Raw genomic sequence first — 19080 nt, 5'->3', positions numbered from 1 at the left:
GAGTATTCTCTCCATCTTTCTGTAATTCTTTCCTTGTCACTTATCAAGTTGCCATTCTTATCTGTAATGAAATAGGTTGGGCTCTGAAAGCCATGTTTCCAGTTTTTGATGCATTGGAATTCTTGTTGTGGCTCTCCTCCTCAACTTGTTGTAATAACCTGGTTAGATATATTCTCTTCTATTTTCTCAGGATTTGTTTTGTCTCCCTTCTGACATTGAGAATATGATCCCTTTTCTGCTTATTCTCCCTGACTTCTCCCTCCCCACTTCTCCCTCATCTTCCTTCTCTTTTCTGTAGCTTTCTAGTACATATAATTGAACCATTTTTGGTGTTCCTTCAACAGATTCTAAATGAGACAGGCCTCAAACGTGGAATAGCTAAACCTTTTTTTTTTTCTTTTTTCTTCAGTTTCACGTAATTAAAAAACTTATCATAAATATTTAAACGTACAGAGAGTAAAGTGCATAAAACAGTTCCAAGGCTGTTGTAGCGAAGTATCATCAAAAACAAAAACAATTTGTAAGGCTACCCGAAACATTGAGAGTATACTGAAACTAGGTATTACATAATATTCTTATTATATGATATAGATAATAGTTGAGTACATCAACTGATTCTGCTAAATTGACCATAAGTGGAGTGGAAAGAAATGGCCACCAATGAATTTTTTTAGGCTCCTCCTACTTTTACTTTCTTAACACTGGTAGCTAAATGTTTTACAGTTGCTGACAAGCTAATAAAAATGTGTGTACCTGAATAATGGGCACCTATCTGGGCCAAAGTAAATGATTTGAAATCTTATAAAGCTTATTGTTGTTTCTTGTATTTATTCTGAGAACAGAGCTATTAGTTTCAAAAAGATATATAGGACTTATAACAAATTTCATTAAGGAATAAATACACTGAGAAGCATTTATTGATATATTCAGTTCTTTGATCAGATTTCTTCAAGACTTTTTTTCAATTCACATCACAAATAATTAATATTACTTGCTTCTTGACTGGTATAATTTTAGCATAGATTGGTTGCTGAAGAAATATTTAGGAGTCTTATTCAAAATAATTTAGCATTATTACATTTTTGCAGTTATTTAGAAGCAAAGTTCTGCTCCAAATACAACAAGTGCAGATCCTGTTCTATTTAAACACTATTTTTTATTAACTTTGTGAGGAGAGGGGGAGGGGAAGAGAGCAGGAGAGGGAGAGGGAGCAAAGGCGAGAGGGAGAAAAGGGAACAGGGAGAAAAGGAGACAGGGAGAAAAGGGGAGAGTGAGAAAAGGAGAGAGGGAGAAATGGGTAGAGAGGACAGAGTGGGAGGAAAGTGGAGAGGGGAGGGGTAGAGAGGTAGAGAGAGAGAGAGAGAGAGAGAGAGAGAGAGAGATAGAGAGAGATATCTGCTTTCTGTTATAATAAGTAGTTCTCTGTTCCAGAGATTCTCATATATAATGATTATAGATTACATAAAAACTGATTTTAGAACTGTACAGCTGCATTATTTTTCTATAATTGTAGTTTCTGTATAGCACAAAGCATTGACTTCTACATGTCTTTGTGCTGCATTCTTCATTTCAATAGTCAATTAACAATTCTAGTGTGTGAATGTAGTGATGAAGTCTGATTTTTCATTGCTGCTGTATTCTACATTTACTTGGAAATAAACGTAGTGTAATAAATGAATATTTCTTGTTTTCATTTAATATTTGGAACAGAAAGTGCTTGTATTTGCTCTGCAAGTATTGTTAGTGCTTGAACTGTGGAGATTGTTGAAGTTTCTGAACAAGGTTTTTATTCAGAAACTATACATCGCAACCAAATTTTCCTGAGCTTTGTGGTATTCATTGTATCTAAATACAATATGTGTCTTCAATATTAATCACAAATAGCAATTTTGCTAGGCCTTCACTTGTGACAAAATCTATATTCAGCACCAAAGAAAAAATTGTGCCACTAATATATTGAATTTTGTTATTTTCAGTGATGGAAGTGGCATGTGGAGAACATGGAGACTGTGTACATAAGTTGGTGTTGGCTGTAAATAATAGAAAATGTAATAATCTTGATCAACAACAACTGACAGCAAATGGATCTGCACCTTGCATTGCAAATGATATTGTGAAAGACAGTTCAGAAGGTATGAGGGAGACCTTTACTGTTCATTGGGTATTAAAGAATTGCTTTCTATTTTCACTTCACAATAAATCAAGTAATTGCTTTCATAAAAAAGATATATTTATAGTTACAGCTTATTCGCATACATTTCTTCGAGTTTGTGTACTATCCTGACAATCACTCTGTGACCAGTTTTTACTTATTGTTTTTCAGTTGATATCAGTACGTCACCAAAAGCACCATAAATACACTTTGCCGTACAGCTGCAGTGTTTAAAAAGAGAGAGAGAGAGAGAGAGAGAGAGAGAGAGAGAGAGAGAGAGAATTATATATTCCCAGTGTACTGTCAGTTAAAACAGCAACCAACACATTCAAATTTTTTTATTTATTTATTTATCTTCTTTTTGCCTTCTGGCTACCTCTTTTGGTACAAGTACCATAATCAGGCCACCTCCTGGCACACAGTCACAATGCTTACTTTCCAGCATCTACTTGGGAAGTGAACATGACAGCTGTATGCCAGAGGTGACCTGATGGTGGTATCTGGTACTGTATCTGTTTGCCACGAGGCAAAATAAAAGTTGTGACTATAGACTAATACAAATAATTTTTCTTATCAGCTTATATTCACAACTGCCAAATTAAAAAAAATGGTAATAATTTTTTAGAAACTTCCAGTCACAGCACAATTCTGAAAGTGAAATGATTTACAAATCTTTGCTAAAAAGAAAATTTAAATCCCAGACTAAAATATTAATTCTGCAGTGGAATTGCACTGTAATGATTCTTCCTGAAACTGCAAGAAGGACTGGGACTCAAACCTAGATGGTTACATTTTGTGAGTAGTGCTTCACAAAGAGGGCCATTATGAGCTGACATTGTACGATGTGTTCAGGCCTGTGCTAGTGCTACAGTTTTGCCTCCGGATGATAAAAATCCATCACCTATTATTAGTTTTAACATGTCAGGAGCACATGAAACTGAAATTGCTATCATTCCATGTTATCATGATAAAGCTAACTCTCACAACCAGTAATGTTACTGAAATGTCATCTTTTGCACAGTGACATAGGGACACCTAACTGTAACATTGTACTTCACTAATAGTTCCTGAAACTCATTTTCCTTTGCTCACACAAATATTAACCTATTAACAGCCAAAGCAGCCATTATTTGTCAAATTGCTTCTTGTGAAAACAAGTAACCAAAGTGATGAACACTCTCCCGTGAGGAAACTATCAACATCGCTGCCAGTGTATCTAGCACCATTCAACAGTTGCCTCTTAGAGTACCCGCTGACTTTTCTTCGCTAATGTGGTTTGCAGTAATGTGTCATTTCTGCGATGTTTATTTATGGCAACAAGCAAAATGTATATACTGCTCTGGTATAAACCAACACGATTTTTCATTAAGCTTTGTTATAACACGCGTAAGGGGGATAAAACCCATTTTTATACTTAACTGACTCATTAATGTACATAGGCATAAGAAGGGACATTCAAAGGCCATATGCAAAACAAAAAAGTGTGGTAGAATCAATAAACAAATCCTACAGTTGTTGCAAAGAGGTTAATGTGGGATGGAATTGTGATACATGGTTAAGAAGATGAGTGGAACATAATGGAAGAGTAAAAACTAGAGAAGAAAATCTTCTAATCTGAGTTCCTGTCTGAGAAGCTCATTCAACTGTTTCCTACATCTACTCAGTTTACATTAATTCACAGTGTTCCACAAATTTCATCAAGAAGGAGAACCTTCACAGACATGGAACTATTAAATGCAAAGTCAAAGAAGGAACTAAATAAAATGCTTAAGTTCATAAATCAAGAGATAACCAAACTAAATCTAAAAATAAACATTAAGAACACAAAAGTCATGGTTATAAATAAGATAGGAGGTGGAGGTAAAACTGACATAAGAATAGGCAGTGGGCAACTTGAGGTAGTAAAACAAATTTCACTATCGGAAATCAATAATAGATGTCTTAAGGAAATCACCAGAAGAATAGCACTGGCCAAAGTACATGCCAAAATATGAAGAACCTTCTATTGAATAAGCCAATAAGCATATGATTTGAAAAGACCTCTGTATCAAGTGCCCTGACATACAGATGTGAAGCAGGGAAAAGCTCACTTAAAAGTTGTGAAAATGTTGTTCTGGAGGAGAATTGCAAGAACTAGTTGGACTGACAGAAAAATGTAAAAAAGAAAAAAAAAAATACGAGAGAAGGAAGAATTACTAAAAAGTATAGACTAGAACAAAGCAAAGCAGATTGACCACTTAATTATACATGATATTTCCTTGCAGAAAATGTTCAAAGGCAACATCATATGGAAGGAAATGAGGGGATGCTCCTCCTACACGGAGATGAAGACGATTGATAAAGAGAGAAAGCTGTGGCTGCAGAAACAAATTGTAGCCTTGACAAAAAAGTTCCTTCCTCAGTTATATAAAACAGTTACTATTTATCCTGTCTTGGTAGCTTAATATTTACTTGACTACATTAGATCAAACAATGGAAAATCCAGGATGTAATGGAACAATATTATGACAAGGAAAGTTGCTACTCACCATGCAGTGCAGATGCTGAGTCGCAGATACGCACAGCAAAAAGATTTTCACACTTAAAGCTTTTGGCCAATGGCATTTGTCAACAATAGACACAAATACGCACACACACAAACAAAACTAACACACATGACCAAGTGTGAAAATCTTTTTGTTGTACCTATCTGCAACTCAGCATCACCACTATATGATGAGTAGCAACTTGATCAGGCCTACATTAGTATTTTTGAAAGAAACAGTTACCTATATCTGTCACAACAGAGGCCCTCTTACAATATACTACTTCTTCTTCTCATAAAGTTTTCATAAACCCCCTCCCCCCCCCCCTGCCCCCCTCATAAAGCTTTACAGTAAACACCACTGCTTGATATGTGGCTAACAGGAAATTTCAGTCCTTTAATTTATATAAACAGATAATAATTTGTAGGTGTGACTAATGAAGTATATTTTAATTGATCCTATCAATTCCCAATTTCTTGCATTATGCTGGTTGAGAATTTGCTAAATACCTTTGGAGCACAGTATGTAACTTCACCCTGAAGCCTAGACCTATGCCTTGTACTTCCATTAAGAGGTAAACTTATTGTGAAATGAACATATGAATTCCAAGAACCTTAAAAACACTTCTACAAGAATGAGCAATTTTTTTAAACTTTACAGAATATTCTTACTGCTTAGTAAATGCTTTATCTACTTTAGTACATTGCTCCAAAACATAATTCCAAATGAAGACAGAGAGAAAAATAAGCCAGTATCCTATTATTTAGGTTAATACATTGAGAGATGTTTCTTAGAGAAGAAGATGCTGAACTGAGCATCATTTGTTTATCAGTGTGTTGACTTCATTTTAATTTGCTATCCAGCCATCACAAGGAATTTTACACACAATGTTTCATTTAGTGTTGACCATTAATGTTTGCTTTATGTTTGACTGAAACTGCATAACATGTATCCATGAGAGATTAAGAATTAAACTGATTGCTGTCAACCATTTGCAGACCTGTTCAAGTATCAACAGAGCTGCATCTAGTAATGCTCATTTTGGACCCTTGATTAGTATTAATGTGTCATCAACAAACACTACATTTTTTTTAACTGTCTTTGAAAATCAATGGAAGATTATGTACGTGGGGGTTAAAGTGACTAAGTGGAAGCAGTACTGATACTTATGGAATTATTATTGTCATTCCTGTGACATAGTTTGACAATAAAACCCTTTTTTTGGTCTGTTATAAAATAAGAGTCCATCCATATAAAGAGAGATATCTTTAATTCCATAGCATTTAGTTCCCCACGTAGAAATTTATTATCTGCACAATCAAAGAAATTAAGGTCACCTAAAATACAAAAAGGAAAATTCTTCCTTTACGGCTCTCCTAAGACATTGTTTGTGATGTCTAGAAATGAAACTGTAGATAGAAAATGCCATGTTACCTACTGTGGAACACTAGGTAATAGACTATAATCTAGAAGAAATAAAGAAGTTGAGTCTCATTATTCTTGTCCATTCATTTGTTTATCTTGTATTTCTTGATTAATACATGGTTCTGAGAGGAGGAGGAGGAGCTTAGTGTTTAATGTCCCGTCGACAACGAGGTCATTAGAGACGGAGCGCAAGCTCGGGTGAGGGAAGGATGGGGAAGGAAATCAGCCGTGCCCTTTCAAAGGAACCATCCCGGCATTTGCCTGAAGCGATTTAGGGAAATCACGGAAAACCTAAATCAGGATGGCCGGAGACGGGATTGAACCGTCGTCCTCCCGAATGCGAGTCCAGTGTGCTAACCACTGCGCCACCTCACTCGGTGGTATGGTTCTGAGAAATTTAACCTCCTTACAAGATTGATAACTTTGTGGTTAGGACACTGGATTTCCATTAGACAGGACTATGGTTTAAAAATCTTTTTGTCTAGCCATGGAAGTTACTTTTGCAGTTTCTGATGTTTCACCTGTCTGTATCTACCTATAGATTGGTGGTGAGGTGCCTTGCTTTCTACCATTTAGAAAGAAATGGGTTAATATGATCTTTTGGTTTTTCAAACTACTTTATCTTCTTTGCAGCTGAACCACTTTGTAATTTCTGAAAAGTAACTGTTAACTGAACAGTCATCAGTACTGCACTAAACACCTCATCCTTGTAACTTATCTTTTCTTGAAGAATACTTCCCTTGGAAGTTTTACTGTAAAATCAAAAAAGTATTTTGCTCCATATAACCAATTAAAACTTATATTAAAGAAGATATCTGAGAAAAGCAGTAACAACAAGTGTACCTCATTTCAGTAGAAGCATCCAGTCCTTGGCTAAAAGGTTTTTAAAGACAGATCTTATACATGATAAACATGAATAAACTGAATCCATTTGTTTAGTGTTGTAACAAACATTTTTTAAATAATATAATACCACTATTTTAACTTGTTTACTATCTTCCAGGTGTCCATGCAAATGGAGTAGTAAAGCCAGGGACAACTAGCGTAACTGTGACGACATCATTATTGGACTCGGATGAAAGTTTCCCAATAGGTCATAGTCCAGGTTTCCCAACATCTGGATATCTGCAGTTTTATATACTGCTGAAAAGAACGTTCCTATCAACTTTCAGAGATAAGGTACTAAAATAATATAATAATAGCAACACTCAGTTTCTTGCTTTCAAGACAGTTCTAGATTTTTTCTGAATTAATCAGTTCATATTAAAAATTGAAACTGTTTGCAGAGACTAACAAAACGTTTTTTGTTCCAGACACTCACATTAATGAGGTTACTGTCACATGCTGGCCTCGGAATTCTTATAGGAATGATTTATTTTGGCATTGGAAATGAAGCTTCAAAAGTTATTAGCAATGCAGGGTGCATATTTGCATCTGTTCTTTTCCTTACTTTTAATGCAATGATGCCAACTATTCTAACATGTAAGAAACAGTTTCTTTCTTAATTTTTTAAATACATTTTCAGTATTCACATACTAATTAATGTACTAAAATCCTCAATTTTTTTTTCTAGTTCCTGTTGAAATGGGAGTTTTTGTGAAAGAGCATTTGAATTACTGGTATTCACTGAAGTCATTTTATTTTGCAAAAACCATGGCTGATCTCCCATTGCAGGTAACAGATATAATTATAAGTTAAGACAATTTGAAATAACCATACTTTTATGAGCTCTTTGATTAGTTTGTCACCATTCATACCTTCCCTACCGTTCACTTCCATTAACACCTGTGATAGCTATTCTGTACATTGTTCCCATATTGTTCTTCTACATAATCTATGTCTATCTACTTAAAGTTTCTGTAATGTTCCATGTCTACCATATTTAAATTGATTATATCATTTTCTGTCCATCTGAGCTGCCTCTCCTTTGTACGCAATCTGTTGTTGTTGTGGTCTTCAGTCTGCAGACTTATTTGGTGCAGCTCTCCAAGCTGTTCTGCTCTGTAAAAATCTCCTCATCTGTACATAATAATTGGGAACTACATACATTTGAACTTGCATACTGTGTTCAAGCTTTGGCCTTCCTCTGCAATTTTTATCTTCTGCACTTCCCTCCATTACCATATTGATGATTCCTTGATGCTTCAGGATGTTTCCTATCAGCCAGTATCTTCTTCTACTCAAGTTGTGCATAAATTGATTTTTTTCTCTTATTTAATTCACTACCTCTTCATTAGCTATTGTCCGCCCCGGTAGCTGAGTGGTCAGCGTGACAGACTGTCAGTCCTAAGGGCCCGAGTTCGATTCCTGGCTGGGTCGGAGATTTTCTCTGCTCAGGGACTGGGTGTTGTGTTGTCCTAATCATCATCATTTCATCCCCATCGACGCGCAGGTCACCGAAGTGGCATCAAATCAAAAGACCTGCACCAGGCGAACGGTCTACCCGACGGGAGGCCCTAGCCACACGACATTTCCATTTTCCATTAGTTATTCGTTCCACCTGTCTAATCTTCAGCATTATTCTGTAGCACTACATTTAAAAAGTTTCAGTTGTCTTCTCATCTGAACCATTTATTATCAATGTTTCACTTCTGTACAAGGCTACACTCCATACAAATACCTTCAGCTAAGATTTCATAATATTTAAATTTATATTTGATGTTACAAATTTCAGAATGCATATCTTGCTATTACCAGTCTCTATTTGTATCCTGTCTACTTTGACCATCATCATTTATTTTGCTACCAAAATATCAAAACCCGTCTACCAGTTTTAGTGTCTCATTTCTTCATCAATTCCCTCAGAACTACCTGATTTAATGGTCATACATTATGTTACCATTGTTTTGGTTTTGTTGATATTTATCCTGTAACCTTTCTTCAAGCCACTATCCACTCCTCAAGAGAAAACATTGTCCATTATGAGCTGTAGAGATTTTAGTTGGTTGGGTTGTTTGGGGGAAGAGACCAAACAGTGAGGTCATCAGTCGCATCGGATTAGGGAAGGATGGGGAAGGAAGTCGGCCGAGCCCTTTCAAAGGAACCATCCCGGCATTTGCCTGGAGTGATTTAAGGAAATCACGGAAAACCTAAATCAGGATGGCCGGATGCAGGATTAAACCGTTGTCCTCCCGAATGCGAGTCCAGTGTGCTAGTTTTTAGTTCTCTGTATGTCACAACAGATGTGACATACAAATCAGTCTACTAGACCATATGTGCAACCACTTATAAACATTTACATGAACTGTATCAAATAGGAACAGAATGTTTATATTACATGTGAGAGAACAACTTAAAACATAACTTAAGTATATATGTAACGTCCAACCACTGCGGACCCACATCATTCCATACAAGAACATCAGCTTATTTTCTCAATATATCTGCATGCAGGCAGAAGTCTGAAACAGTTGCCATAGGCTTGAATGAAATATGGTGAAAATTATTTACTCATAAAAGCATTTTTCAGCTATTTACCTCCATTTCATCCAACATGTGGTAAGACTACAATAGCCCCATTTGTGTGTCTGTGTTCCATCTCTTTGATCAGTGCAGTTATGATACTTTATTTTCATCCTTTCATCACTGTTCATATACAATGGCTAGAAAAACAGTAGCAAAAAGTATCTAAGTTGCAGCTGTAAGGATGAGTCATTTTGTTTCATCCATAGTCAAACTGTCCAGACTGTCCTTTTGAAATGTGAGCTCAATATTGAGTCTGCTGTGACTGTTGAAGATAACATTTTGTACATCAAGTGCAACATGTGCTGTAAGTGAAGTTTGCAACATGTTAACAGTAGATTATAATATAATTTCTCATTAATCTAATCACTGTACAAATATTATGTAAAATGCCAATTCAGATGCATATCTTTTATTGTACCACAGTTAGTTTCAGACTTTAAAGTTTATTTTTAAGTGGTGTAGTAGGAAAATGCACAAGCTGCCATACATAAGTGAGAGTCTTAAATGAATCAGAGGAGTGCCTGTAGTATCAGAAAGCAACAGTGAACTTCCATAGCATTCTTTCTTTATCAGCTGAAGTGACATCACAAGAGTAAAGGGACAGAGTTATGAAACATAGAGATGAAGCATTGACAGAACATTCAGGACACTATACCCGGGGGAGGATGCTAAGTTCACCGGACTTGGATATGATGTGACGTCATTATGACGTATACACGCTACATCGAAAATGATAGAAACCGTATATCGACTATTCGACTTTTGTGAACTTTCGAGAGGTTGTGACAGGGTAGCGCTGTGCTCTGCACCATTCGTTGAAATATGTTTTGCGTTCCTTGCGTTTAGATCGTGTACTGTACTGTGTTTGTGTCCTGTGCGTTGTTTTTCGTTTGCTTGTCTCTAATTATGTGTTCAGCATTCGAGAGACTAATGAGAGAAAATCTGAAAGAGTTCAGCATCGATGACAATGGGCAATTGCGTGGTTATTGTGAATCTCAAGCAGAAATTGATGTACTTCTGACCCAGTTGAAATGCATAGGTTATTTGTACTCGGTGAGAAGAAGCACTCAGCAGCCAAAATCTTTAGATGCGTCAAGACACTAACCTTTCGTTAAGATTACATTGAGAAATCCACTTCCCCTCGTATTTCATCTCCGGTCAACGATTTTTCTTCAACAATGCCTCATATTTTTCTTTTTAAGTCCGAAATTCAATCATTCTACACACCAGTCATTACTGGACACTAAGTTACCTGTCTCTGCGGTCCGAGTGTAAAATTACTTGGAATTATGGTTGATAAAAGACTATCTTGGGATGGACATATAAATTACTTAGCTAACAAACTTGCACGAGTTCTCTTTCAGCTATATAAATTAAGAAAAAAAAGTCAGCGAGAGTATGCTGCTACAATCTAATATGTACTGACAAGACCAATTGTATGAAACCATACTAAAATATTGATAATAAATAAATATTATTTTCAGCGTAAGCGTTCAATACAACAATCACACAATCTAATCTGGTCAGGACATAAGACAACTTCACTTTTTTACGAAACGTGTTATCCGTGGTGTTTTCAAGGCCACGGTCAGGAATATTTCTATTAATATCCAGCTCTCTTACTTTTATTTTGGGGAAATACATATATGCTGCCACACTGAGCTCTTATCAGAATCGCACGTGTCAAAACAAACCACTAGTTGACGACAGTTTAGAATCTCGAACGTTTGTAAAAGTCGATAGGTGTGTTAATCGACTAAAGCGTGTTACGTCATAATGACGTCACATCACATCCAGGTTGAGTCAAATAAAAGGAACTGAGGATAACTCAGAAGCAAGATTTAAAAATAAAATCTACATCTGCATCTACACCCATACTCTGCAAACCACTATAAAGTGCATGGCAGAGGGGACTTCCCACTAAAGCATTTATTAAGATTTCTCCCATTCAATTCATATATGCAGTGTGGAATGAATGACTGTTTAAACATGCATTGTAATTAATCAAATATTGTGCTCATGATTCATATGAGATCAATACATAAGGAGTGTTGTATACTCCTAGACTCATCATTTGAAATGCAACTTCTTGAAAATTTCTAAGTAGGCTTAGTCAGGATGGTTTGTAGCTGCCTTCAGGTGTCTGCCATTTTGGTTTCTTCAGCATCTCTGTAACACTATCCCATAGGTCAAACCAACCTGTGACCATTTGTGCTGCTCTTCTCTGTATAAGTTCAACATCCCACATTGGTACAACATGGTTTGGGTCCCACACACTTGAACAATATTATAGGATGGGTCACCCAAGTGTTTTGTAAGCAATCATCTTTGTAGACTGCATGCATTTCCTTAGTATTCTATCAATGAACTGCAGTCTGCCTACTGCTTTAGCTACAACTGAGCCTATGTGATTGTTCAATTTCATATCCCTACAAATTTCTACACCATGCATATTGATATTGTAGTCATATGCTACCACTTTTTTTCAGTTTGTGAAGCACATACTTTTATATTTCTGAACATTTAAAGCCAGCTGCTAATCTTTGCATCACTTTTAAATCTTATCAAGATCCAACAGAATATTTGTGCAGCTCTTTTCAGACAATACTTCATTACACACTAAAGTAACAAAAGCCATAGGACAGTGATATGCACATATGCATATGGCAGCAGTACCACATATACAAGGTGTAAAAGGCCAATGCAGTGGTGGCGCTGTCATTTGTACTCAGGTGATCCACATAAAAAGGTTTCCACCGTGATGATGGTTGCATAGTGCGAATTAACAGTGTCTGAATATGGAATGGCAGGTGGAGCTAGACACGTGGGACAGTCCATTTCAGAAATCATTAGAAAAATCAATATTCTATGATCCACAGTGTCAATATTGTGCCAAAAACACCAAATTTCAGGCACTACCTATCAGCAGAGACAACAAAGTGGCTGATGGCTTCATGTAACGACCAGGAGCACCGGCATTTGTGTAGAGCTGTCAGTGCTAACAGACAAGCAACAATGCGTGAAATAACTGCGGAAGTCAATGTGGAATGTATGACAAATATATCCACTAGGACAGTGCAGTGCAATTTGTGATTAATGGATTATGGCAGCAGACACTCTACATGCTTTTGCTAACAGCATGACATTGGCTGCAGTGCCTCTCCTCGGCTCATGACCATATCAGTTGGATCCTAGATGACTGGAAAACCATAGTCTGGTCAGATGAGTCCCAATTTCAAGTTGGTAACAGCTGACGGTAGAGTTTGAGTGTGGCACAGACCCCACAAAGCCATGGACTCCAGTTGTCAACAAGGCACTGTGCAAGCTGATAGTGGCTTCATAATGCTGTGGGCTGTGTTACATAGAATGGACTGAGTCTTTGGTCAAAATGAACTGACCATTGACTGTAAATGGTTCTGTGCAGGTACTTTGAGACATTCTGCAGCCAAACACGGACTTCTTGTTCCCAAACAATGATGGAAGCTGGTGATGGTTCCATAATGCTGTGTGCTGTAATTACATGGAATGGACTGGTCCCTCTGGTCTAACAAAACTGATCATTGAGTGGAAATGGTTGTTTTCAGCAACTTGAAGACCATTTGCAGCCATTTGCGATGGGAGTTTTGTGGATGACAACATACCATGTCACCGGAACACAATATTTCTTAACTGGTTAGAAGAACATTCTGTACAGCTCAAGCAAATGATTTGGCCACCCAGATTGCCCAACATGAATCCCACCAAACATTTATAGGATATAATCGAGAGTTCAGTTCATGTGCAAAATTCTGCACCAGAAACACTTTTGCAATTATTAATAGCTCTAGGGTCAGCATGGCTCAATATTTCTGCAGGGGACTTCCTATGACTTGTTGGATCCATGCCATGTTGAGTTGCCACACTACACTGAGCAAAATGAGGTCCAACATATTATTAGGAGATATCTTGTAACTTTTGTCACCTCAGTGTAGATAACTACATCATGAGTGAAAATTCTGAACTTACGGTTAATATTGTCTGAAAATTCATTAATATACAACAAAAATCCCAACACACTTCCCTGGGCCACACCTGACTGTCTTGATCCATGGTCTTCAGGATGTCTTGTGAGAAAATTGGGAGTTACACATGATCGATGTTTTTGGAATCCATGCTGGTTGTCAAGGAAAAGCTCATTCTGTTCAAGATACATATAATTTCATTTACATTCAGAATATATTCTGATAATACAACAAATGGATGCCAAGGGTTTCAGACATTAGTTTCATGGTGTACTTCTGCTACCCTTCTTGTAGATGGTGTGACCTGTGGTTTCCTTTGAACACTGGACATGGTTTTTTATTCAATGGTTCTTTGGTAGATTATGCTTAAAATAGGGTCTAACTCAGCTACAAATTTGACATAGAATCTGATAGACATTTTGTTGAGCCCTGGAGTTTTTTTTAATGTTTCTGACTGCAGCTGTTTCTCAACACCACCGACATTCTGTCGGTATCACCCATCTTTGCAGTGGTGTGAAAATGAAATAAGGCAACACTGCTGAAACTTTCTTTGTGAACAAACATTTGGAAATGAAGTTCAGTATTTGTGTTTTTGCAATGAGTGTCTGGAAACTAACTTTGTTGCCACTAACAGCCTTTGTATATGACTGGAATTTCTTAGAATTTTATGAGAGATACTTCAATGATATTCTGCTATGATAGTCATTGAAGGCTTCATGACTTGTCCCCTTGACAGTTACACACATTTAATTCAGTAACTCCTTATCTATAGCTGTCTGCGTTGATTTATATCTTTTACACTGTAGTCTCTGTTTCTATAGAGCTTTCTTTATAGTGACTGCATACGATGGAGGGTTCTTCCCATCATGTGCTGATCTATGCAGTACGTTTCTATCAAATGCATGGTCACTTGTGAGGTCTGTTGTTTTTCCAAATGTTAACAACAGTTCTTCTATATGTTCCTCTTCAGAGCTTAAAGTTTTGGTTGCCCTTTGTACTTTGGTAATCATTGTTGCTACAATAGCCTTATGGTCTTTGATATCAGTTTCAATGTTGATATGCTCAAAGAGGTCAGGTCTGTTAGTTGCTGTCAAATCCAATATATTTCCACCATGTGTGAGCCTCCAAACAATCTGTACTTGACAGTTGTTAAAGAAGGAATTTATTAATGTGTTGTAGGATGTTTGTCATGCCCACCACTTATAAAGCTGTAATTTTACCAACTGACTGTTGGATGAGTAAAATCTGATTCATTGATGACAGTATGATTAGGAAATCTATATTCTTGTGAAATTATGTTTCCTCTAGATTTCTTGGTTACATCTAGAGGCAAGTTTGGATATCAGTAGAAAGAACTGATTATAAGTTTGTGTTCACCTATGATGCTGTGTCTTGTTCAGATAGTCTTGCAAGCAGTTTCAATTTCTTTCTTAATGGATTTGCAGTTTTGTCTGGTGCAACAAATACTCCACCTCCATTTCCCATTTGCCTATCCTTTCTGTATACACTTAAATTTTCCTCAAAAATCTCACTGGCATCAATTTCAGGTTTTAATCAGCTTTCTGTGCCTAGTATTATGTGAGCTGCACTGCTCTTTAGGAGTGCTTCAAACTATGACACTTTTTTTAGAAATGCTTGAGCAGTTAATCTCTAGGATTTTAATACTCTTAGCACAAGGGACATTTCTCTGGATCTTATAATGAACTTCAAGATCTGGTACATCTTTTATTATCTACACTGGGTGGAGAGTTATCTAATGTAGAAAACCCTTGTGTGGTCACACAGAGTCAGTTACCTGTCTCTCATGTGAACACCTGACCCATTTAAGGAGACCCTACAGGTTTCAACCCTGTGATACAATTCCACACAGCCAGTGGTCCACGAACAAGAATAAGAACTTAGCTAGCTTTTGCACAAATACTACTTCAGAGCTGTAGAGTACAAATACACAAAAATACACGTGTTTGGTTACATTGTCCTGGCTGACTTCACTGTTCTGGCAACTTATCAAATTACTGAAGTTGATCAAACAGTTTTATACTGGCACTGATAAAACCAGAGTCACAAAGATATCCCTGATGGGTAAACAGAAACAAACTCTATGAACAAATATGAAAATGTAGACAAGAAGAGGAAAAGAGTGAAACATAAAAACCTCACAAAAGTGAGCCAGAGGTACAGTGAGCAAGTGGAGGAAACTGACGTGATAATTGGAAGTACAAATACAGAATTTTCTTTTTATTGGGCTCAGTAAGTTATTGACTTCTATTGAAGTAGTTTTTAAGTTTGTTATTAACTGTATGTGTAAAGGTGTAAGGCTAATTCTATATTATTTCTCTTTTTCCAGTCTTTATGTTCTGTTGTGTATGTTACGATAGTTTACTTCATGACATCACAGCCACATGAAACAAAGAGGTTTTTTATGGTGCTGAGCATGTGTGTACTTACATCATTAGTGGCACAGAGTCTGGGTCTGCTTGTGGGAGCCTCCATGAGCATAGAGGTACTGCGGAAGATTTTTTTTTTTTTTTCCAGTATTACTATAATTTGAAATTTTGAGTTCTTATCAAAAATGAATGAATTTACCTAATGTAAAGTGTAAAGCTTTTTAATCAGTTGTATATATATCTATTCTTTTTCTGTTTCAGAATGGCATATTCTTTGGCCCAGCATCGTCTGTGCCAATAATATTATTTTCAGGCTTCTTTGTGACATTTAGTGCACTTCCAAAATATTTACAATGGGTTCCATACATAAGTTATGTTCGATATGGCTTTGAAGGAACCATGGTTGCACTGTATGGTCATGGGCGCCCAAAACTGAAATGTTCAGAGATGTATTGCCATTTCAAAAATCCCAAGAAATATCTGGAAGAACTCGACATGGGGGAAGCTGTGTACTGGATTGATGCAGTGGCACTTGTTGGGTTCTTTATCCTTATAAGATTTGTAACATACTGGGTATTTCGCTGGAAGCTTCATATGAAGCGCTGAAGAAAAGTGGCTGTGATCTGAAGCTGGTGGTACCATTAATCTGCCTTCTCATACATGACAGTGCTGCGTAATATGAAGTCTTGCTTAGAAGTATGGCTTTCTGCTGCAAGGTGAATCTGCATAAAAATGTCATTTTATGCATAAACATAAATGTATGAGGTACTTTTTATGGACTTGGACAACTTTTTTATTGTCACATGACGTACTGCTTTTGTAATTAAATCTCATTTTAGTGAATGGAAAAGAACTAGTATTGCTGATTCTACAGCATACTGTAAATAGTTTTACATTACTTATGCTACTGACGGTATTTGTTTCATGACGTGAAATACACATCACAGTAATATCAAGTACTTGCTTATCTAACTTACCAGTGGTTAATGAAGTTAAATATATACAGTAAATACTGTTTAAATATCTGAAGAACTGAATTTCTCAATAATCTCGTCCATGATCTTATGAATAGAAATATTTCCCACATAAATTTAAAGATCTTGAGTAAATTCAAAACTGTGATACAGAATCTGCATCTGACGTAGAACTGTCTTTTAAGTGCAGTACAGATAGAACTCAGTGGCGAGACAAAGTACTGCATAAGAACAATAGAGAATTTTTTTACTTTTTAATTCCATTGGAATTCACTATTTTTGTGCTGACTGGGTAGTATTCAAATTCAATTAAACAAACTTAATACATTTCTAGTTCTACTTAAACTTTCGTGGAGCGACTGCAAATGTTTTAATTTTTGGCATTGTAATACATTGATGATAACAAAAAGTTAATTTAAAAGAAATACTTCCTTTTGTGATATACATGTCTCAACATTGACAGGTGTGTTGAGACAGGATCGCACAAAAGAGAAGCTCATTCACAATATTGAAAACAATAACTGATCTGAATTTTTGTTAAGGACTTTTCTTTTCCCTGAGAAGAGAGGCCTATGAAAATTAGCACGATGATAACAATTAATGAAATAAATAAAGTTTAAGGCCTGAAAAAATGCAGTGTTGAACTTAGTGATAGTAGTAAGCCATCACAAAAACAAAAAATTTAGTTTCTGTCATCTGTCAGCAAGCTGATCTTTTTTTTCAGTAATTACTTTGATATGCTTCATATTTTTGTCAGTCATTTAATTTACATCACTGTTGCTTGCATTAGTATAAATAATAATAACATCCAATTGCAAAAAGTAGCTTTGTAAATTATTCAGGCTCTACACAAAAAAGCATTACCTGGCAGGTCTTTTTTTAACTTTAGCTATTTTGTATGAGAATATATATCACTTTGAGTTAAAAAATGCAAGTCTCACAAAAAATAGTGCAAGAAACTGTTTCATCAGAAAAAGTTGCTATGCACATTGACACTTAAATATTTACATCTTGTAATTTTAAGCTAATAGTACAAAACATTTGTATCTCAAAAGCAATCCAAAAAACTGTATATCTAAAATTTCCAGCTCTAAAACTTTGTTTCATTTCTTTCTTAGTTTATTGAGAGAGTATATTTAGCAGTGATAAAGCCACTTTATGGTGTCTTCATTTAAAACCAGTGAATGTTTACTTGTCATAAGCAATAACAACTTTGTGTTGAAATTTTAAAAGTGAACTTTCAAAGCTTGGAACTACAAATACTCTGCATAATGTGATAAACTGAATTTACAGTTTTGTATGGTACTATATGTGAATAATGATACATAAACTTTGTATAAATTATATTTGGGACCATACAATAGACAATTATGTGTTACGTGTAATAAATTGTGTGTACTTTGTTTATTTATTTATTTGTGTGCATCTTTTTTGTGAAGTCATTCCTTAATTAAATCTATCCAGAAGAATGACAGTCTTTACAACATATTCCTGTTTATCTTTGAAAACTCTATGTTTTCACTGCTTAAGATGCAGAGAAAGAGGTTCAAACTATTTGAAGCAATTTCATATTTATTTTACATGTTGACGTACTTGTAAGTCAGATAGCTGGCACATTTATCCTATAGAGGTATAATGAGAGTGAAGCCTAATTGGCATGTTTATTATCTTATGAAATAGATTTTATATTATGTATTTTTTTAGAATGTAAAAACACTTAAATAATTCTTCTAAAAGTTCCAGATATTGCAGTTATCACCATTTCCTATTCACTGTGTATCACAGACTTCTATACAATAAAATTTATCATTTTAAGAAGATGATTGAAATGATCTTTTCATATTCTTTCAATCTGGACCTTTTCTCCCAATCATTTTCAGGTATAAATGAAAACAGTGTTCATATTACACAAATATTTTCTTTGCTTTTGTGAATGCAAACATTTCTTTTACACAGGAAGAAAGGTTTAGATGGAACACATATATACTGGTACTACGGCAGGCTGTACTCTTCACAAGGAAATTTGTGTGCCTAGGGAAGAATGATGTAGTAAGTCACAGATAAACCTAAAAGAAATGCTTCCACATATGAGTGTGGGCTCAAAAGCAATTCCTCTGAATTTTTTAACTGAAAACTCTTGAAGATTTTTCA

General features: G+C 35.9%; 1 protein-coding gene across 2 annotated transcripts in view; it reads left to right on the top strand.

Moving 5' to 3' along the window:
* The window catches only part of LOC126092010 (ATP-binding cassette sub-family G member 4-like), a 486217-nt gene extending 467496 nt beyond the window's left edge, over nucleotides 1-18721 (top strand). For both annotated transcript variants that reach the window (XM_049907390.1, XM_049907389.1), the window contains 6 exons: nucleotides 1977-2132; nucleotides 7106-7281; nucleotides 7416-7584; nucleotides 7676-7776; nucleotides 15916-16071; nucleotides 16217-18721. In XM_049907390.1, coding sequence (XP_049763347.1) covers nucleotides 1977-2132; nucleotides 7106-7281; nucleotides 7416-7584; nucleotides 7676-7776; nucleotides 15916-16071; nucleotides 16217-16561 — 1103 coding nt within the window. In that variant the 3' untranslated portion in view covers nucleotides 16562-18721. The remainder of the gene's footprint in view (nucleotides 1-1976; nucleotides 2133-7105; nucleotides 7282-7415; nucleotides 7585-7675; nucleotides 7777-15915; nucleotides 16072-16216) is intronic.
* The last annotated feature ends 359 nt before the right edge of the window (nucleotides 18722-19080 follow it).

The sequence above is a fragment of the Schistocerca cancellata genome, chromosome 7 (genome assembly GCF_023864275.1).
Source record: "Schistocerca cancellata isolate TAMUIC-IGC-003103 chromosome 7, iqSchCanc2.1, whole genome shotgun sequence".
NCBI classification, from domain to species: Eukaryota; Metazoa; Arthropoda; class Insecta; order Orthoptera; family Acrididae; genus Schistocerca; species Schistocerca cancellata.
Note: the sequence above shows the minus strand (reverse complement) of the source record. Positions and strands in the feature narration are given on the sequence as shown.